The 21,916-nt window shown below is 41.0% G+C and overlaps 1 protein-coding gene across 1 annotated transcript; it reads left to right on the forward strand.

Annotated features, from left to right (window-relative positions):
* The first annotated feature begins 254 nt into the window (after positions 1 to 254).
* Positions 255 to 20,423, forward strand: DDX47 (DEAD-box helicase 47). The gene is made up of 12 exons (XM_081249360.1): positions 255 to 360; positions 1,040 to 1,133; positions 11,148 to 11,336; positions 11,797 to 11,868; positions 12,087 to 12,205; positions 13,764 to 13,835; positions 13,961 to 14,077; positions 14,631 to 14,777; positions 15,326 to 15,463; positions 17,369 to 17,439; positions 18,018 to 18,147; positions 19,843 to 20,423. Exons 1-12 carry the CDS (start codon positions 274 to 276, stop codon positions 19,972 to 19,974), a joined length of 1,368 nt encoding a protein of 455 aa, XP_081105486.1. The 5' UTR covers positions 255 to 273; the 3' UTR covers positions 19,975 to 20,423.
* Positions 20,424 to 21,916: the final 1,493 nt, after the last annotated feature.

Raw genomic sequence — 21,916 nt, forward strand, 5'->3', positions numbered from 1 at the left:
GGGAGGAACACAGCGGTTGTGAAAGGTGGGGAAAACTTTCTAAAGGGACCTAAAGGGCAGATTAGTGGTCCTGGTCATCAGGCCCTTCTGCACTTGGCTCAGCTCCACAACTCCAAACGCTTATACCCATACCTAATTTTTTTTTTTACTGCTTTTCCGCGAAACCCCGCCAAGCCCGCAGGGGGCGCCCACAACACGCCACCCGGGAGAACGAGAACTACATTTCCCAGCATCCCGCGCGCCGCCGACCCACCTCCGGAGCCCGCGGATAACATGGCGGCGTCCGAGGAGTGCGATTCACCGGCTGAGGTGCCCCAGATGGCGGTGGAGGAGGCGGAAACGAAGACATTTAAAGACCTGGTAAGAGTGATGATGCCGGTTTCCCTTTTTCCTGCTGGCGCCAGGCGCGGGCAGGGTCCGGTTGCCTTCGATACCGGCCGCTGGTGTGCAAAAAACAGCCGGGGCCTAGCTCAGGTTTACCCCGGGATGTCCAAAGCTCGGGTTCCGGACGAGCTCCCTCTGCTCTGAGTTTGGGTGGTGGGAGGGCGGCCGGTGCCCGGGAGCCCCCATTTGCCCTTTTGAACTCCACCTTGGTGTGGCAGTGTTGTGTCTGTGCAGGATGTTGTCCATGCGGCGAATCCGATTTTTGTGCATCTTGGGTTTCGGATTCAGATGAACCGGTATTGAATTCTGACCCAGTCACTGACTAGAAGCAAGTTATTTCGGTGCCTCACTTTCCACATCTGTAAATTGGGTATTATGATAAGTACCGCATAGAGTTGTGAAGATTAAATGAAGTGACACAGGCAAAGAACTTGGTTTTTGTCCCGGGCGAGTGGAGAGTGATTGCTAAGTCTTAAGTTCCTGTCCCAGTTCTCAGAGTTAAGGAGAAGACTGAGTAGACTCACAATAAAAACCTCTTGAATCAAAGCGTAGGGGACGCACATGTCACCAGCAAGGCGGCCCTAACAGTCATTTAATTGTGTGGGAGGTGAGTGTGTGTTTTTCTTTGCTAAACTGTGTTTTTCTGAATTCTAAGGGTGTGACAGATGTGTTGTGTGAAGCTTGTGACCAGTTGGGATGGACAAAGCCAACAAAGATCCAGATTGAAGCTATTCCTTTGGCCTTACAGGGTAGGTTGAAATTAAGTATGTGGCCTGTTTCAGATTCAGTATGAAGTTACACATATTCAATTAAATACCACTTTTGAGAGCTATTGCTTTGCATACGTCAAGTGAAATAAAATATGGTCCCTAAAGATAAAAAAGTTGTGGCTTATTGGTTTTTGAAACAGTAATTCTCCAGTTTTACGGAGCTTACTTTCTACGAGGGGGTTTGTTGTCTTCTCCTGTTTTTCTAGCTTTTTCTTTCTCAGTTTCTTTTGGCTCTTTTCCCTTTGCCTTGTGGTGTTAATTCTGTCTTTATCCTTTTTTTCTCACTCTAAAATGTTAACTAAGATTTCTCATCCAGTTCTGAAGCTTTAATACTGTCTGCATCAGTGAGTTTCAGCCAGTGCTCATTAGAATCACCTGTGGAACTTTTAAAACACTAGCGATTTCTGGGCTCCAACCTAGACCTTCTGAATTGGAATTTCCAGGCATGGGACCTAGGCATATATAGATAGTTTTGTACAGATACAAAACTTAATAGTTCTGGGACTTCCCTGGTGGTCCAGTGGTTAAGAATCCTCCTGCCAATGCAGGGGGCATGGGTTTGAGCCCTGGTCCGGCAAGATCCCACATGCCGTGGAGCAACTAAGCCCGTGCACCACAACTACTGAGCCTGCACTCTAGAGCCCATGTGCCACAACTACTGAAGCCTGCGTGCCTAGAGCCTGCAGCAAGAGAAGCCTGTGCACTGCAACAAAGGGTAGCCCCTGCTTGCCGTAACTAGAGAAAACCTGTGCACAGCAATGAAGGCCCAGTGCAGCCAAAAGTTAAAAAAAAAAAAAAAATAATAATAATAATTAATTTAAAAAAACATAATTGTTTATTCTAATTGGTCTGCCCCTGGGGGAGCACACATGAGCACTGGTCAGATGCTCATGGCTCCCATGTCTATATTTCTAGCCCACACTTCTTCACTGAGCTCCAAACAAGTATGTCCAACTGGTTTTTAGATATTTTTCTTTAAGCTTAATGCAGGAATCTCAGGTTCCCTATGTCCAAAACAGAGTCCTTATTTTTCTCACCAGAACTAATTTCTCTGTAGCCTTTATCTCAGTTTATGGCTTTTGAGTTTCCCAAGCTAGAAACCTCTGTGTCAATCACATTTTCTTTTGTTACTTTCTTTTATTTTTTTATTTTCTTGAAGTATAGTTGATTTACAATGTTGTGTTAATTTCTCTTTCCTTTTTTTTTTGGGAAGTCGCATGAAGAAAGAAAATGTATTCAATATATTTTTAACAATTTTGAGAATACATGAACTTTACATTTATATTTGCAAAAATGTACATGGAAAATATGATGAGAATAAATAACAGGTCAACAGTACTAACACCAGCACAAACAATAAATTGTGTACATCACACCTATGAACTTTCTACATAAGAATGATTCCAAAGGTCTATAGAAACAAAATAACACTCACAAGAGAGGTTATTTTGTTAATAATCATATATGTGTTGATTCAAATAAATTAGAATTTCATGTTGTAATGCTTTGTCTGTAATGTTCCAATTCTCATACAACTTGAGTTTATTATCCAACACTGCTTAGTCCTTTGGAGTCTCAGCAACAACACAGACTTTTACAGCTTGATGATTTTTCAAGTCTCTAACCAGCCACGTAACATTTAACGTCAGGCCTAGTGTTACGGAAGCAGCTCTTGGAAAACCACCTAAAGAGGGCTTGAGATCCCCAGGCAGAGCCTGGTGTTTAAGGCTGAAAGGCAGTCTGCAATAAAGTAGCAAAGTTGAGCCTTTGATTTATTTCTTTATTTTAAATTAATTAATTAGCTAATCTATTTATTCATTTATTTTGGTTGGGCATTGGGTTGTCTGCCTGACAGAGAGCATCCTTCCTCAGGAAATTCTGCTCTTGCCCACTAAGGGAGAACAGAATAGTCAGGAAAGGCATGGATGACCTTTTTAATTTTTCTAATATGATACAGTATAACATGTCTCCTCAGAACTCTGATTACAAAGGAAAATTCCCCACTGCAGTCTGGTGTGCCATCCCATTATTCAGTTTTAGAAGCATAAAATGAGCCTCAAGGCAAGACATCAGAGAGCTCACTTAACGCATATTCTCCAACATAAAGACAAAAATATAAATGGAAGAATGGAAGGAAGGAAGGGAGGGAGGGAGGGAGGGAGGGAGGAAGGTCTTATTGTTCCACATTGTTTTGGCTATTATCAACTTTTGTTAGATGTTTCCTTCTTTCTCTCCAAGGTGTATGAAACCTAGGAAGCTGTATGTGCCAAACATTTGTCAGGCAATGTGGTCCTAATTATATAGCTATTATTTGAACAAAATTCCGATCACTAATGTTAACAGCAGGTTATCTGCCTATGGCCTAGAGATTTGAATCTATACTGTACTATTAACTTTTATTGTATATAAATGAAAATTTGAAATTCATAATTATTCTGTTATTTGAAATCCCATCACAGTTTACATATCTATCTATACATGTGATCTCATATAATCTTTATCGTATCAGTTTTACAGTAAACAATGTGATCTTTCTGCCTCAAGCTTTATTGCCAACTTAATGGGAAATGCACTTATTTTGATGACCAAAAATTACCCCCCAAAATTGGATGCAAATTTGTCCAGTGGAGTATCATATTCTGACTCTGTAGTTGACTCAACTTAAGGATTTCGATTTATTTTATTCCTACTTACTTCAACTTGATCTGCTCGATAGCCCATTTTTATGCCAACTATCTGCAGGAAAACAAAAAGAATAGTAAAAATCATTAATCACGGCATCTTGTTCATGCTCTAAACTGAGAGCAAAAGTTATGCAAATCGAGTATCTGTCCTATTTCTCTGAATATAATCAACAGTAACAATTTTAAATGCCTGTTTAAAGAATTGTAAGAAATAATTTCAATAAGTTTTATCTATGACTTTTTTTAACATCTTTATTGGAGTATAATTGCTTTACATTGTTGTGTTAGTTTCTGCTGTATAACAAAGTGAATCAGCTATACATATACATATATCCCCATATCCCCTCCCTCTTGTGTCTCCCTCCCACCTTCCCTATCCCACCCTTCTAGGTGGTCACAAAGCACCAAGCTGATCTCCCTGTGCTATGCGGCTGCTTCCCACTAGCTATCTATTTTACGTTTGCTAGTGTATATATGTCCATGCCACTCTCTCACTTCGTCTCAGCTTACCCTTCCCCCTCCCCGTGTCCTCAAGTCCATTTTGTATGTCTGCATCTTTATTCCTGTCCTGTCCCTAGATTCTTAGAACTCTTTTTTTTTTTTTTTTTGGTTCCATATATATGTGTTAGTATATGGTATTTGTTTTTCTCTTCCTGACTTACTTCACTCTGAAGGACAGATTCTAGGTCCATCCACCTCATTACAAATAATTCAATTTCATTTCTTTTTATGGCTGAGTAATATTCCATTGTATATATGTGCCACATCTTCTTTAGCCATTCATCTGTCAGTGGACACTTAGGTTGCTTCCATGTCCTGGCTATTGTAAATAGTGCTTCAGTGAACATTGTGGTACATGACTCTTCTTGAATTATGGTTTTCTCAGGGTATATGCCCAGTAGTGGGATTGCTGGGTCATATGGTAGTTCTAGTTTTAGTTTTTTAAGGAACCTCCATTCTGTACTCCATAGTGGCTGTATCAATTTACATTCCCACCAACAGTGCAAGAGGGTTCCCTCTTCTCCACACCGTCTCCAGCATTTATTTTTTGTAGATGTTTTGATGATGGCCATTCTAACCGGTGTGAGGTGATACCTCATTGTAGTTTTGATTTGCATTTCTCTAATGATTAGTGATGTTGAGCATCTTTTCATGTGTTTGTTGGCAATCTGTATATCTTATTTGGAGAAATGTCTGTTTAGGTCATCTGCCCATTTTTGGATTGGGTTGTTGTTTTTTTGATATTGAGCTGCATGAGCTGCTTGTAAATTTTGGAGATTAATCCTTTGTCAGTTGCTTCATTTGCAAATATTTTCTCCCATTCTGAGGGGTGTCTTTTCATCTTGTTTATGGTTTCCTTTGATGTGCAAAAGCTTTGAAGTTTCATTAGGTCCCATTTGTTTATTTTTGTTTTTATTTCCATTTCTCTAGGAGGTGGGTCAAAAAGGATCTTGCTGTCATAGAGTGTTCTGCCTATGTTTTCCTGTAAGAGTTTGATAGTGTCTGGCCTTACATTTAGGTCTTTAATCCATTTTGTGTTTATTTTTATATATGGTGTTAGGGAGTGTTCTAATTTCATTCTTTTACATGTAGCTGTCAAATTTTCCCAGCACCACTTATTGAAGAGGCTGTCTTTTCTCCATTGTACATTCTTGCCTCCTTTATCAAAGATAAGGTAACCATATGTACATGGGTTTATCTCTGGGCTTTCTACCCTTTTCCATTGAGCTATACTTATTTTTGTGCCAGTACCATACTGTCTTGATTACTGTAGCTTTGTAGTATAGTCTAAAGTCCGGGAGCCTGATTCCTCCAGCTCCGTTTTTCTTTCTCAGGATTGCTTTGGCTATTCGGGGTCTTTTGTGTTTCCATACAAATTGTGAATTTTTTGTTCTAGTTCTGTGAAAAATGCCATCGGTAGTTTGATAGGGATTGCACTGAATCTGTAGATTGCTTTGGGTAATATAGTCATTTTCAGAACGTTGATTCTTCCAGTCCAAGAACATGGTATATCTCTCCATCTGTTTGTATCACCTCTAATTTCTTTCATCAGTGTCTTACAGTTTTCTGCATACAGGTCTTTTGCCTCCTTAGGTAGGTTTATTCCTAGGTATTTTATTCTTTTTGTTGCAGTAGTGAATGGGAGTGTTTCCTTAATTTCTCTTTCACATTTTTCATCATTAGTCTGTAGGAATGCAAGAGATTTCTGTGCATTAATTTTGTATCCTGCTACTTTACCAAATTCATTGATTAGCTCTAGTAGTTTTCTGTTAGTATCTTTAGGAATCTCTATGTATAGTATCGTGTCATCTGCAAACAGTGACAGTTTTACTTCTTCTTTTCCGATTTGGATTCCTTTTATTTCTTTTTCTTCTCTATTTGGTCTGGCTAAAACTCCCAAAACTATGTTGAATAATAGTGGTGAGAGTGGGCAACCTTGTCTTGTTCCTGATCTTAGTGGAAATGGTTTCAGTTTTTCACCATTGAGAATGATGTTGGCTTTGGATTTGTCATATATGGCCTTTATTAAAGGGTAAGGTCCCTCTATGCCTACTTTCTGGAGAGTTTTTATCATAAATGGGTGTTGAATTTTGTCAAAAGCTTTCTCTGCATCTATTGATGATCAGATGGTTTTTATCCTTCAATTTGTTAATATGGTTTATCACATTGATTGATTTGCATATATTGAAGAATCCTTGCATTCCTGGGATAAACCCCACTTCATCATGGTGTATGATCCTTTTAATGTGTTGCTGGATTCTGTTTGCTAGTATTTTGTTGACGATTTTTGCATCTATGTTTATCAGTGACATTGGCCTGTAGTTTTCTTTTTTTGTAACATCGTTGTCTGGTTTTGGTATCAGGGTGATGGTGGCCTCATAGAATGAGTTTGGGAGTGTCCCTCCCTCTGTTATATTTTGGAAGAGTTTGAGAAGGATAGGTGTTAGCTCTTCTCTAAATGTTTGATAGAATTCACCTGTGAATCCATCTGGTCCTGGTCTTTTGTTGTTGGAAGATTTTTAATCACAGTTTCAATTTCAGTGCTTGTGATTGACCTGTTTATATTTTCTCTTTCTTCCTGGTTCAGTCTCAGAAAGTTGTGCTTTTCTAAGAATTTGTCCATTTCTTCCAGGTTGTCCATTTTATTGGCATATAGTTGCTTGCAGTAATCTGTCATGATCTTTTACATTTCTGCAGTGTCAGTTGTTACTTCTTTTTCATTTCTAATTCTGTGGATTTGAGTCTTCTCCCTTTTTTTCTTGATGAGTCTGGCTAATGGTTTGTCAATTTTGTTTATCTTCTCAAAGAACCAGCTTTTAGATTTTTTGATCTTTGCTCTCATTTCCTTCATTTCTTTTTCATATATTTCTGATCTGATCTTTATGATTTCTTTCCTTCTGCTAACTTTGGGGTCTTTTTTTTGTTGTTCTTCTTTCTCTAATTGCTCTAGGTGTAAGGTTAGGTTGTGTATTTGAGATTTTTCTTGTTTCTTGAGGTAGGATTGTATTGCTATAAACTTGCCTCTTAGAACTGCTTTTGCTGCATCCCATAGGTTTTGGTCCATCATGTTTTCATTGTCATTTGTTTCTAGGTATTTTTTGATTTCCTCTTTGATTTCTTCAGTGATCTCTTGGGTTATTTAGTAGCATATTTTTTAGCCTCTATGTGTTTATATTTTTTACAGGTTTTTTCCTGTAATTGATATCTAGTCTCATAGCATTGTGGTCAGAAAAGATACTTGATACGATTTCAATTTTCTTATATTTACCAAGGCTTGATTTGTGACTCAAGATATGATCTCTCCTGGAGAATGTTCCATGAGCACTTGAGAAGAAAGTATATTCTGTTGATTTTGGATGGAATGTCATAAGTATCAATTAAGTCCCTCTTGTTTAGTGTATCATTTAAAGCTTGTGTTTCCTTATTTATTTTCATTTTGGTTGATCTGTCCATTGGTGAAAGTGGGGTGTTAAAGTCCCCTACTATTATTGTGTTACTGTCAATTTCCCCTTTTATGGCTGTTAGCATTAGCCTTATGTATTGAGGTGCTCCTATGTTGGGTGCATAAATATTTACAATTGTTATATCTTCTTGGATTGATCCCTTGATCATTATGTAGTGTCCTTGTTTGTCTCTTGTAATAGTCTTTATTTTAAAGACTATTTTCTCTGATATGAGAATTGCTACTCCAGCTTTCCTTTGATTTCCATTTGCATGGAATATCTTTTTCCATCCCCTCACTTTCAGTCTGTATGTGTCCCTAAGTCTGAAGTGAGTCTCTTGTAGACAGCATATATATGGGTCTTGTTTTTGTATCCATTCAGTCAGTCTATGTCTTTTGGATGGAGCATTTAATCCATTTACATTTAAGGTAATTATCAGTATGTATGTTCCTGTTACCATTTTCTTAATTGTTTTGGGTTTGTTATTGTACGTCTTTTCCTTCTCTTGTGTTTCCTGCCTAGAGAAGTTCCTTTAGCATTTGCTGTAAAGCTGGTTTCTTGGTGCTCAGTTCTCTTAACTTTTGCTTGAATATAAAGCTTTTGATTTCTCCATCGAATCTGAATGAGATCCTTGCTGGGTAGAGTAATGTTGGTTGTAGGTTTTTCCCTTTCATCACTTTAAATATGTCCTGCCACTCCCTCTGGCTTGCAGAGTTTCTGCTGAAAGATCAGCTGTTAACCTTATGGGGATTCCCTTGTATGTTATTTGTTGCTTTTCCCTTGCTGCTTTTAATATTTTTTCTTTGTCTTTAATTTTTGATAGTTTGATTAGTATGTGTCTTGGTGAATTTCTCCTTGGATTTATCCTGTATGGGACTCTCTGCTTCCTGGACTTGATTGACTATTGCCTTTCCCATGTTTGGGAAGTTTTCAACTATAATCTCTTCAAATGTTTTCCGCATCCCTTCCTTTTTCTCTTCTTCCATGGGACCCCTATTATTTGAATGTTGGTGCATTTAATGTTGCTCCAGAGGTCTCTGAGACTGTCCTCAATTCTTTTCTTTCTTTATTCTGCTCTGCAGTAGTTATTTCCACTATTTTATCTTCCAGGTCACTTATCCGTTCTTCTGCCTCAGTTATTCTGCTATTGATCCCTTCTAGAGAATTTTTAATTTCATTTGTTGTGTTGTTCATCATTGTTTGTTTTCTCTTTAGTTCTTCTACATCTTTGTTAAATGTGTCTTTTATTTTCTCCATTCTATTTCCAAGATTTTGGATCATTTTTACTATCATTACTCTGAATTCTTTTTCAGGTAGACTGCCTATTTCCTCTTCATGTGTTTGGTCTGGTGGGTTTTTACCTTGCTCCTTCATCTGCTGTGTGTTTCTCTGTCTTCTCATTTTGCTTAACTTACTGTGTTTGGGGTCTCCTTTTTGCAGGCTGTAGGTTTGTAGTTCCCGTTGTTTTTGGTGTCTAACCCCAGTGGGTGAGGTTGGTTCACTGGGTTGTGTAGGCTTCCTGGTGGAGGGGACTGGTGCCTGTGTTCTGGTGGATGAGGTTGGATCTTGTCTTTCTGGTGGGCAGGTCCACATCCAGTGGTATGTTTTGGGGTGTCTGTGAACTTATTATGATTTTAGGCAGCCTCTCTGCTAATGGGTGGGGTTGTGTTCCTGTCTTAATAGTTGTTTGGCATGAGGTATCCAGCACTGGAGCTTGCTGGTCGTTGAGTGGAGCTGCGTCTTAGCGTTGAGACGGAGATCTCTGGGAGAGCTCTCACCGATTGATATTACGTGGAGCTGGGAGGTCTCTGGTGGACCAGTGTCCTGAACTCAGCTCTCCCACCTCAGAGGCTCAGGCCTGACATCCGGCCCGAGCACCAAGACCCTGTTAGCCACATGGCTCAACTTGGTACGAGGGATGCTTGCCAGTGAACTAAGGTGCGAAAAAGACACAACGCATAAATACCAAAGGTGTTGCCTGCGGTGCCAACTCTCTGGTTCCATGGACCTCTTTCTTTACTTTGTAATTCTCACTTCGGCTGGCCTCCATTCAGGTCACCATCATAGCTCCCCTGGTACCCTAACTGAGCTCTCATTTTCCTGTGTGTTCCCCATTCTGCCCTTTAGTTCATTTTAAGTTGTAGGGAAGAGAGTCATATTCAGGTTACCTCAGGGAAAGGAGGTTATTGCAGGGTTATTCTCTATGTAAGGAAGCTTCAGCAGTCAACTGTGGAAGTCATTACTCGACAGGAAGGCTTCCCACTGGGTGCTGTCCTAGTGCTCAGCTACTTTGGGGGCTGCAGCCAGCATAGAGGCGGTGGTCTTGGCTTGGAAATTGATTGCCAAATCTTCTCAGTTTTGGCTTGATTGGTGATAACAAACCATGGGGACCCATTCTTAAGGTATTACTTCTGGCATTCTTCCCTCAGAAGGAGCAGTGTAAATGGCTGTACTGTTAAGCTCCTTGGGTCCTTCTTATGCCATCAGGCCTAGGGTTTATTTTCTTAACGAATAACATTGGTCATGATATTCCCTGCTTAACATCCTTCAGTTCCTCTCTCTTATAGGAAGATGTCAAAACTCCTTAGCATGGCTGTGGGTTTCCTTTTTCTTCTCCCTTTCCCCCTTTACTTCTGTGTTCTGGCCACGTTGTACTTCTCCCTCTCTGAACTCATGCTGTGTTCTTTTTTTAAAAAATTTATTTATTTAATTTATTTATTTTTGGCTGCATTGGGTCTTCGTTGCCGTGCGCGGGCTTCCTCTAGTTGTGGAGAGCAGGGGCTACTCTTCGTTGCGGTGCGCAGGCTTCACATTGCGGCGGCTCCTCTTGTTGCGGAGCATGGGCTCTAGAGCTCAGGCTCAGTAGTTGTGGCGCACGGGCTTAGTTGCTCTACGGCATTTGGGATCTTCCCGGACCAGGGCTTGAACCCGGGTCCCCTGCATCGGCAGGCGGATTCTTAATCACTGCGCCACCAGGGAAGCCGCATGCTGCGTTCTTTAAAGCATCTTTCCTCATACGGGACTGCCCTTCCTTTCCTGCTTTGCTTCCTTCCAGATTTAATTTACTCATCACCTCTGTTAACCTTTCCTGACTCCTCCTGGCAGTAGGTTGCTCGTTCCTTTTTGTTCTCACTGTATCCTGTAGGGACCTATCGTATTAGAACATATTTGCGTATTTCACCCCTGGATTTTGAGATAATTTAAGACAGAGACTGTGTCTTCGGTCTCATCAACCTCCCCCTCCCCTGAATTCATCCAATATTTATTCATGGTCTACTTTGTGCCAGCATTGGGTCCTTGTGGAATAATGTGGATATGGTGCAGAGGGCATTTCTTTGCTCTTAGGTGTTTTCTTTGTCTTCTAGGTCGTGATATTATTGGGCTGGCGGAAACCGGCTCTGGGAAGACGGGGGCCTTTGCTCTGCCGATCCTGAATGTGCTGCTGGAGACGCCCCAGCGTTTGTTTGCCTTAGTTCTCACCCCCACTCGGGAGCTAGCCTTTCAGATCTCAGAGCAGTTTGAAGCCCTGGGGTCTTCTATTGGGGTGCAATGTGGTAAGTGTGGAGAGGAAAGGAATCTTCAGAATTTCTTCACAGTTTGAGAATGAGTGTGGGGGGGGGTTCCCTGGTGGCACAGTGGTTGAGAGTCCGTCTGCTGATGCAGGGGACACGGGTTCGTGCCCCGGTCCGGGAAGATCCCACATGCCACGGAGCGGCTGGGCCCGTGAGCCATGACCACTGAGCCTGCGTGTCCGGAGCCTGTGCTCTGCAACGGGAGGGGCCACAGCAGTGAGAGGCCCGTGTACCGCAAAAAAAAAAAAAAAAAAAAAGAGAGAGAATGAGTGTGAAAGGAGAATGGAAGGAAGTGTCATTAACATAAGTTCATTGACCTAGCTTCGGGGAAAGTTGTAATTGTAAGGGAAGAAAAATCCAAGTGGAAATGTGTCATTGGCTTTACAGTAAACTATGGAAAAAAATTAAGGATCTGTTTTCAATATACTTTTTCTTTCTGTAGCTGTGATTGTAGGTGGAATTGATTCAATGTCTCAATCTCTGGCCCTGGCCAAAAAGCCACATATAGTAATAGGTGAGTAATGACAACGGTAAAAGACAGTGGTGATGATGAATTGGAGAAAATCTACTGATATTGGGTGTAACTTCTTTGTGCAGAAAGAGTTCAAAGAATGGATTTAATTTTTTGTTTAATTTTTTTTAATTTCTGAAATTCTGGTTGGGAGGGGGTGGTCACTTTCTTTCTGTCCTTTTTCTTAAACATTGCCCTCTCTCCTCAACTTTTCTTGTTAGCAACTCCTGGTCGGCTGATTGACCACTTGGAAAATACAAAAGGTTTCAACTTAAGAGCTCTCAAGTATTTGGTCATGGATGAAGCAGACCGAATATTGAATATGGATTTTGAGACAGAGGTGAGCTCTCAACATCTTTCCTCTTCCTAGAGCATCTCAAAATCTGTTCAAAATCTGGTTCATTACATACCTGCTTTTGTGGGGCACTTACCATTGTTGGTTAATTTAACATCTCTCTGCTTTTTTCATTCTTGATGCTCTTTACACTGTCACTGCCTCAGCATCCTCTTTATTTTTATTTTTTCTTTCTTTTTTATTGAAGGATAGTTGATTTATAATATATTATTTTTAGGTGTGCAACGTAGTGATTCAATATTTCTGTAGATTATATTCCATTTAAAATTACTACAAAATAATGGCTGTATTTCCCTGTGCTGCACAATATATCCTTGTTGCTTTTAAATTAAATTAAATTTAATTAATTTTTTACTGAAGTATAGTTAATTTACAGTGTTGTGTTTCTGGTGTACAGCAAAGTGATTCAGTTATACATACATATATAAATATGTGTATATATATACATATATATGTGTGTGTGTGTATGTGTGTATATACATAAACCTACACAAACTCCTAGTTTATCCTTCCCTCTTTTCCCCTTTGGTAACCATAAGTTTGTTTTCTATGTCTGTGAATGTGTTTCTGTTTTGTAAATAAGTTCATTTGTATCATATTTTAGATTCCACATATAAGTGATATGTGATATTTGTCTTTGTCTGACTTCCCTTAGTATGATAATCTCTAGGTCCATCCATGTGGCTGCAAATGGCATTATTTCATACTTTTTTATGGCTGAGTAGTATTCCATTCTGTATATATACCACATCTTCTTTATCCATTCATCTGTCGATGGACATTTAGGTTGCTTCCATCTCTTGGATATTGTAAGTAGTCTCAGCATCCTCTTTCAAATATAGTCTGACTTGGGGGGCGAGGGATAAGTTAGGAATATGGGATTAACATACACACACTCCTATATATAAAATAGATAAACAACAAGGACCTACTGTATAGCACAGGGAGCTATATTCAATATCTTGTAATAACCTATAATGGAAAAGAATCTGAAAAAGTGTAAATATGTATGTATGTGTAACTGAATCACTTTGCTGTACACCTGAAACACTGTAAATCAACTATACATCAATTAAAAAAGACCGTTGGGAAAAAAACATATATATATATGCATACATACATACATACATACATACATACATACATATAGACTGACTTTGATTTCAGAGATGAGAAATGCCAAAACCAGATTTTCTTTTTCCATTTCATTTGATCTCAGCCTCTTCCATCTTTTCTTTGATGACCCATTCATCATAGCCTATTTAGTTGATTCATGCTTTTTCTTGACTTTTCTCTCAGATTAGCTCTACTCTGCGGATTTAAGCTGTTCTTTTCTCTGACTGGCGTTGTTTTTTGATAGCATCTGGTATGGTATCAAATAGTAACTATTCAGTCAGTTTTCGCTGAACTGAATCAACGTTCTGAGTCCCCACATCCCCACAGTGATGTATGTAGTTTGGTACCCGTCGTCTCCTTCACAAGCAGCATTTGCAGGTGTCCCGTCTAAACGTCATGTTGGTTTCCTTTGCTCTTTCTGCCTTAGGTTGACAAGATCCTGAAAGTGATTCCCCGAGATCGGAAAACATTTCTCTTCTCTGCTACGATGACCAAGAAGGTGAACTTTTCTAGGACTTCTCTCTTCTTCTTTATAAGAATTGATAAATAGAAACAGTCACAGTGACAATAATAAAAATAGAGTATTTAGGAATCAGTGTACTATTGTAGGTTTTCTTTCTTCAGGTGCAAAAACTTCAGCGAGCAGCACTGAAGAATCCTGTGAAATGTGCCGTTTCCTCTAAATACCAGACGGTTGAGAAGTTACAGCAATATTATCTTTTTATTCCTTCTAAGTTCAAGGTAAAGTGTTTGCTTTGATCATTCCTGCCTCTCCCTCTCCTTCTTCACCAAGACATCTGAAAATGTGTCAACTCTTGATTAGCTAAGAGCTGTGCTACAGATTGGAGTCCTTTCTGTTTGTTTTAGAGCTCATGCCATGCTTATATTTATCACTGATAAAGTCAAACATTCCGGGAATTCACAACATATTAAACCACAGTAATGAAGTCATGATACAATCCCTTCCTAACCCATCCTTGAGGTAGTTTTTCTTTTGCCTGCTTATTATGTGGCTTTTTTATGGACAAGGGACCCTAGTTTTGTGCTTTGATGTCAGGGCTTTGCGTGCTTGCTGAGTACAGATCTCCTTGTGCTTGGCTTCAGGCTGTGTGTGAAACTCATGGTTCACAGAGATGATAATGATAATGCCAGTTAAGGAGTGCAAAGCTGGCGGCTGGGGGTCTGGATAACTGAGAAGCAGCTATGGGCTTAGTCTTTTACATAACTTATATGCCCAGGATGCCAGCCTTCTTCCAGGTTCAGTTACATATATTGTTTTGATTTTGTGACTTAGGATACCTACCTGGTTTATATTCTAAATGAATTGGCTGGAAACTCCTTTATGATATTCTGCAGCACCTGTAACAATACTCAGAGGACAGCTTTGCTACTCCGAAATCTTGGATTCACTGCCATTCCCCTCAATGGACAGATGAGTCAGGTAACTGTTCTTTGGAATCATTAGTGGTGAACTGGGGGCATGAGAAAGCTAAACCTTGTAGCAGGAGATTTCTGCAATAGCAACACATGATACTAATGCATCTTCCCATAGTTGTCCTGATTTTATGGGCATTAAAGTTGCTTTGGATGCTACTTCCTCCTTTCAAGATAGCAAGAGGCTCAAATTAGAATATTCCACAGGTAGTTGTCTGGGATGGAAGCTACTGAGTTGATTTATTCAGCCCTCATGGTAATAGTGACTCTCTCGTCTCTAAAGACTTTCAATAAATTATTTCCCAATTATCTTTCTGTCATGTTTAACAAACTCTGTTTCATGTTAGTATTTTTTAGCTTTAGTCTTAAATATCTTTTTATTGCTTCCATGTTTCCTTTGGACCTGTGAAGCCTAGTTCAGACTAAGGGGGAAACATCCTTTTAAAAATTTCTCTCTTGGTTCTTGTATTTATTTAGTGTGTCTAGTTTGTGTGTCTTGGATTCCAAGTTTTTCAAGATTAAAATTCTTTCCATTTCTTCTTTTCATCGTCTCAGAGCAAGCGCCTAGGATCGCTTAATAAATTTAAGGCAAAGGCTCGTTCCATTCTTTTAGCAACTGATGTTGCAAGCCGTGGTTTGGACATACCTCACGTGGATGTAGTTGTTAACTTTGACATTCCTACCCATTCGAAGGTGAGTCCTGTTGCTGACCTGACTTTCTAGCCCCAAAGTGTTTTTCTTTTCTCTTTCCTTTTCTTTTCCCCTTCCCTTTCCTTCCCTTTCTTTCTTTTCCTGTCCTTTCCTCCCTCCCTCCCTCCCTCCCTCCCTCCCTCCCTTCCTTCCTCTTTCTCTCTCTCTCGCCCACCTCCTTCTTCCTCCTTTTCTTTTCTTTTTTTAAAAATTGAGATGTAATTGACATATAACATTATATTAGTTTCAGGTGTAAAATGTAATGATTTAATATTCGTATATATTGCAGATTGGTCATAGTAAGTCTAGTTAACATCTGTCACCATTCATAATTACGCATTTCTTTTCTTATGATGAGAATTTTCCCTTAGCAACTTTCAAATATGCAGTCCAGTATTATTAACTCTAGTCAGCATGTTGTACATTACATCCCCATGACTTATTTATTTTATAACTGAAATTTGTACCTTTTGCCCCCTTCACCCATTTCACACACACCCATCCCTGCCTCTGGCAATCACCAAATCTGTTCTCTGTATCTGTGAGCTCAGTTTTTTTTGTTTTTGTTTTAGATTCCACATATAAGTGAGATCTCAGTATTTGTCTCTGTCTAACTTATTTCACTTAGCTGAATACCCTCAAGGTCTATCCATGTTGTCACAAATAGAAAGATGTCATTCTTTTTTATGGCTGAATACTATTCCATTGTATCCAAAGTGTATTTCTTAATGGAATGTTTTCTGTCTTTCCTTAGTTACAGTATTGGAGTTTTTTTTGGTGTGTGTGTGTCCTTGATTAGTTAAGTGTCAAAAACAGGGAAAGCTCTAGATCTTTTCATTCTCCTCATCTTGCACATGCCTGTGGATGTGATATTAATGAATGTGAATGAAGGAGCCCAGGAGAGGGGTTAGAGGCTCACCGTCGGAGGCACAGGCGCACCACGTGCTCACCTCTGTCGGTCTAGCTGATGAGAAATGGCAGCCTGTGGTCCTCAGTGTATCCCAGGGTTTCTCAGCCTCGGCACTGTTAACATCTTGGTCTGGGAATTCTTCGTTGCAGGGCTGTCCTTTGCATTGTAGGATGCTTAGCAGAATTCCTGGCTTCTACTCACAGGTGACATTGTGACAACCATATATGTTTCCAGACATTTCCAAATGCCCGCTGGGGAGGATGAAACTGACCCCAGTTGAGAACAACTAGTGTGTCTCGACTTCGTATTAAACTGCTGTAGGCAGGGTCCTGTCTCATGATTTTCACAGTAACTCTGTGTGAGTTTGGCCATGTATTTGTGTCCCTGTTTTATAGATACAATCCAGGGTTCAGAGAAGTTCTGGACTTGGAGACAGTTGTGTCGCTGGTCGGTGGGAAAAGCAGATCTGTGACCCAGGTCTGCCTCTAGATCTAGTGCCATTTTCCTCTGCCTGTGCTATGTCCATGGAGATTTGCTTTGTAGATTTGTCTTTCTATAAAAGAAAGGAAAAAGGGGGTCAGTTTTGTGCTGTGAGGAGAATAAGAAAAGTGAAGTAGATTTATCTCTGTAACAGATCGCCAGTTCATCTCTCCATGTTCCAACACAAATCTGTTTTCTTTCAAAGGTTTGCAGGAAGAATTGACAGACAGTTTTTTTTTTTTTTTTTTTTTTTTTTTTTTTTTTTGCGTTATGCGGGCCTCTCACTGTTGTGGCCTCTCCCCTTGCGGAGCGCAGGCTCCGGACGCACAGGCTCAGCGGCCATGGCTCACGGGCCTAGCCGCTCCGCGGCATGTGGGATCTTCCCAGACCGGGGCACGAACCCGTGTCCCCTGCATCGGCAGGCGGACTCTCAACCACTGCGCCACCAGGGAAGCCCGACAGACAGTTTTTAATTTATATTCCAGCCAGCTCAAAGTTACTTACCGTTTTCGTTTCAGGATTACATCCATCGAGTAGGTCGAACCGCTCGAGCAGGGCGCTCTGGAAAGGCTATTACTTTTGTCACACAGTAAGTGACCCGGCTGCGGGGCAGAGCAGTGTAGAGAAGAGAGCAGAACTGTGGGGCAGACAGACTTGCAACCCGACTCCACCACTTACCGTAACCGTCACTGAGCCTCCCTCATCCCGCCTTCATTGTTTGTAAAATAGAAATAATAATACCGACCTAGCAGGGTTTTAATGAAGACTGGAGGTGTATATGTAACGAGCATATAGTCTACTACATATGTGTAGTAGAGTACTTGGCATATAGACGCACACACACAGAAAACCCTGGTATTTCTTTTAAATGCTGGAGCCAGAGAACAGTGACCATTCCCTCAACTCACAGTATTACAATAACTATTTCTGGTTTTGTTTTCCAGGGAACAAATTGTTACGTGCCCAGGGCTTTTCTGGGAGTAAGGGATATGTTGGGTGGTTTTCTTCTGGGCTGTGCACAGAAGACTGCATGTAGTTATTATTCTGAAAAGGAATAATAGGTTTGATATTGTTGAAAACCGTGGCCCCTGTTGCATCGTAGTTTTGGAATGGACATGACACGTGCATTGTCAGCCAGCCAGAGCCATGGCGGTCTTCCTTTTTCAGATACGACGTGGAACTCTTCCAGCGCATAGAACACTTAATTGGGAAGAAACTGCCTGTCTTTCCAACCCAGGATGACGAGGTTATGATGCTGACAGAACGTGTGACTGAGGCCCAAAGATTTGCCCGAATGGTAAGCGACGCATTTTCTCACCAGCAAAGGAAGTTAACTTACATGCAAGACACTTTATCGTGTTAATCCTCAACTTGGAATATTTTATTCCAAATTTAAGATGAGCCTACCAAAGTGCAGATGTAGGTAATTTGCTTTCGACTGTACAGCTAAACGGTTGAATCAGGGTTTGGACTCAGTCTGACCACAGTGACCACATTCCCAGCCACTGTTCATGTTTCACATGAGGCAAAAAAAAACCTTTGGACTTGAGATCAAGAGGTGCAGCTGTGAACTGTGAGCTTGGACAAGGTGATTCTAACCTCTCAGAATCAGCTCCTCATTTATAGATTAGGAACAATAGTTACCTTGAATACAGGGTTTTATGAGCATCAGTCAAGCTGATGTAAACAGCGTAGGTACTGATGGTAGCGGTGGCGGTCGGAGTGGCGATGAGAAGGTTCTGAAGGGGCCCCTTCCAAGTGTTGTCTGCTCCCCGGGGTGCTGGTCTGAGGGGTGGAGAAGCTTCACCCATGGGGTGCTTTCTGAGTAGCTCAGGTGTGGGCTTGTTTTTGTTTTTCTGCCCACATGGAATCCTTTGCTTGGTATTTTTGTTCATAAAAATATTACATGTGCATTGGGAAACATTTTTAGAAAATACACAAAGGATTAAAATAGTAAGTGAAACACATAAGCCACCCCCCACAGAAAACCATTGATAACAGTTGGCTGTTTTTCTTTCTTTAGCCATAATTAGACTTTATCTAATTGTATATGACTTTATCTAAATGCATATCATTTTTCTATTTGAACTAGCAGAGATTCATGCGATCACTTTTCTTTTTTTCACATTTAAACTTTATTCAAAAAGTGTCATCTAGGCTGTGTCTTAGCCCTGAATCGATTCAGTTACCAAACTTTCCTAAACACCAGTGGCAGGCGTAAGCTCTTGGAGTTGTTGCAAGGTCCTTAACAGCCTTCTGACTCGTCAAGGGAAACCAAATCGGGTCTTCTAGACTTTGCATTAGGCATATTTTATTACTTTCCAGTGTTTTGAAAATTGGTAATCTGAGGAGAGAGAATGCAGTTTGTTAAAAATAGCACTGCTTGCAAGTTTAGAAACTGATATCTTAGACGCTAGCACTTAGAATTCTCATGGGATCATTTCTTAATGGCTGCAGAGAATTCTGTCATGAATATATAATGTGATTTACATTGATGTGTGTTTATGCTTTTCCCAGTTTTTTGTATTTTAATTAGGACTCTGTTGAACATCCTGATATGTACAGCTTGCACACTTGTCTTGTTTCCTTAGAATAAATTCCTAGAAGTAGAATCAATCATTGGGTGGAGGAGAATACACAGTTAAAATTCGAATTCATACGTAATGTCAAACTGCCCCCCTAGGAAAGCTAAAGCACTTTTACATGATGAGCGACAGTGTATGTGACTGTCCCCACACCTGACCAGGTCTAGGTATTACCATTCTCTTAAATCTTTGCCAGAATAATAATAATAGCTTATTGTTTTAATCTTCCTGTCTTTGATTACTAGTAAGATTAACATTTTTGTATCTTGGGATTTTGGTCTTACTCCTTTGCTGATGTGAGGTGTTAGGGAGTTACTTAGTGTTTGATTTTAAGGAGCAGGGACCAGGATGTGTCACTCTCAGTGACAGTCCTTCGTTTTCAATCCCATCCTTTGCGTCTCTTGCAGGAGTTAAGGGAGCATGGAGAGAAGAAGAAGCGCTCGTGGGGGGTTGCTGGGGACAATGATGACACGGAGGGTGCAATCGGTGTCAGGAACAAGGTGGCTGGAGGAAAAATGAAGAAACGGAAAGGCCATTAATCTCTTTTACAAAGACTTGATTTCTGCTTTCTGTTCTGTAAAGAGGATTGAAGGAGAGAATGGGACCTCTCCCTCCAGAGGTCTGCAGGCCGAAATCCATCAGAATTGTGTCCAGAATCTGCCCAGCTCACTCAGTGCTCATCCCCCTTTCCGTGTGTTAGAACATCGTTGCCTGCAGAATATTTTTGAAGTGCTGATGTCAAGACTCAGACTGTTCTTCAGCTTTGGTTCCTTGCTCCTGACACTAGTAAGATGTGCTCTCCTATCCCTTCACCCAGACCTGTGCTTTTCTCAGCTGCACGTCGAGGACTGGGCTAATGAAGCCCTTGACCTGTAATAGTAAAGGAAAGGAGCTTCTAGATCTAAAAACAGTGGTACTTCCGCAGTCTCAGCTCGTGTTTCATGAGACCAAATGGGAAATAATAAATTTAAATATTATTTTTTAAAAATTCAAACTCCTTGAGGACCTTTTTGGGTTACAGACTTTACGGATTTAGTAAGATCTTTCTAATAGGTAAGAAACTGACAGTGGTGATTCCATGGCAAATTCATTGGTTGTCCTTAATTTGAGGTAAACATTATTTATGACTTTAAAAAAATCAACAAAGAAACAAGAGGACGGATGGCTTTGAAAGGGAAGTCCTGCTGAAAGGAGGTTGTGTTTTTCTTGGGGATGGAGCAGGGTCTCTTAGATCCCTGAATAGATTCACATCCCTGGCTCCTTGGATTAAAATCCTCTGTGGGGGGCTTCCCTGGTGGCACAGTGGTTAAGAATCCGCCTGCCAATGCAGGGGATACGGGTTCGAGCCCTGGTCCAGGAAGATCCCACGTGCCGCGGAGCAACTAAGCCCATGCGCCACAACTACTGAGCCTGTACTCTAGAGCCCGCGAGCCACAACTACTGAGCCCACGTGCCACAACTACTGAAGCCCACGCGCCTAGAGCCCGTGCTGTGCAACAAGAGAAGCCACCGCAGTGAGAAGCCCACGTACCGCAACAAAGAGTAGCCCCCGCTTGCCGCAACTAGAGAAAGCCTGCATGCAGCAATGAAGACCCAATGCAGCCAAAAATAAATTTAAAAAAATAAATTCTCTGTGGGAGTCAAGTGTGGATGTTGATTGCAGGAAGATCTTTATAAAAATAGGGGGTGGGGTGCCTACCTCTGGGGGGCTGATTCTCCATTTATCTTGTTCCCTGATGGGACTCTCCAGAGTGGGTTAGCTAATAGCAACTCTCTCTCCCTCTGGGCCGGTGGGTAAAAGCCAGTGGACGGTTGCTGTTTCAGCTCAGTGGAAGACTTCAGAAGCAAGCTGAATTTGAATCGGGTTATGGGTGGTGGGTAAGAAGGGATTGGAGTTATTCTGAAGGAGTCTGAACTTTCTAAAAGGGCAGGATCTCTAACTTAGGGTCTGTGGACCCCTGAGGTCTATGCATATTTCTGGGGAGACTAAAAAGGTTAAAAACCCCTTCTAAAGCTTATCTGTTGTTTCTGAAGTATATACGTATTATGCTTTGCTAGGATGGGAAGACAGGACTCTAGGGGAAGAAAGGTGGATGATGTGTCTTCAGGCATGTTAGTAGGCCCAGACCATAAACTAGAGTCCCAGGCAGAACAGGTAAAGGTGTCATTGTGAAGGGCAGGAGGCACAGAAATAAACGAACGCGACCTAGTAGTAAAGGAGGGCAGAGCTGCTGAACGGTTCTTCCTGCTCCCTGTCTGCAAAGGCAAGACTGCAGGAGTCTTGAGGCTGAAACCCTCATCGAGGTGTGTATGAGTTTCCTGGGGCTGCTGAAACAAAGTACCAGAAACCGGGGGGGCTTAAGACAGCAATTTGTTGGATCACAGTTCTGGAGTCTAGATGTCCAAGACCGAGTTAGCAGCAGGTTCCATCCGAAGCGTCTCGGGAAGGGTGTGTCCTTGCTGCCCCCTAGCGTCTGGTGG

The sequence above is a fragment of the Mesoplodon bidens genome, assembly GCF_964165515.1.
Source record: "Mesoplodon bidens genome assembly, chromosome: 11".
Lineage (NCBI taxonomy): Eukaryota > Metazoa > Chordata > Mammalia > Artiodactyla > Ziphiidae > Mesoplodon > Mesoplodon bidens.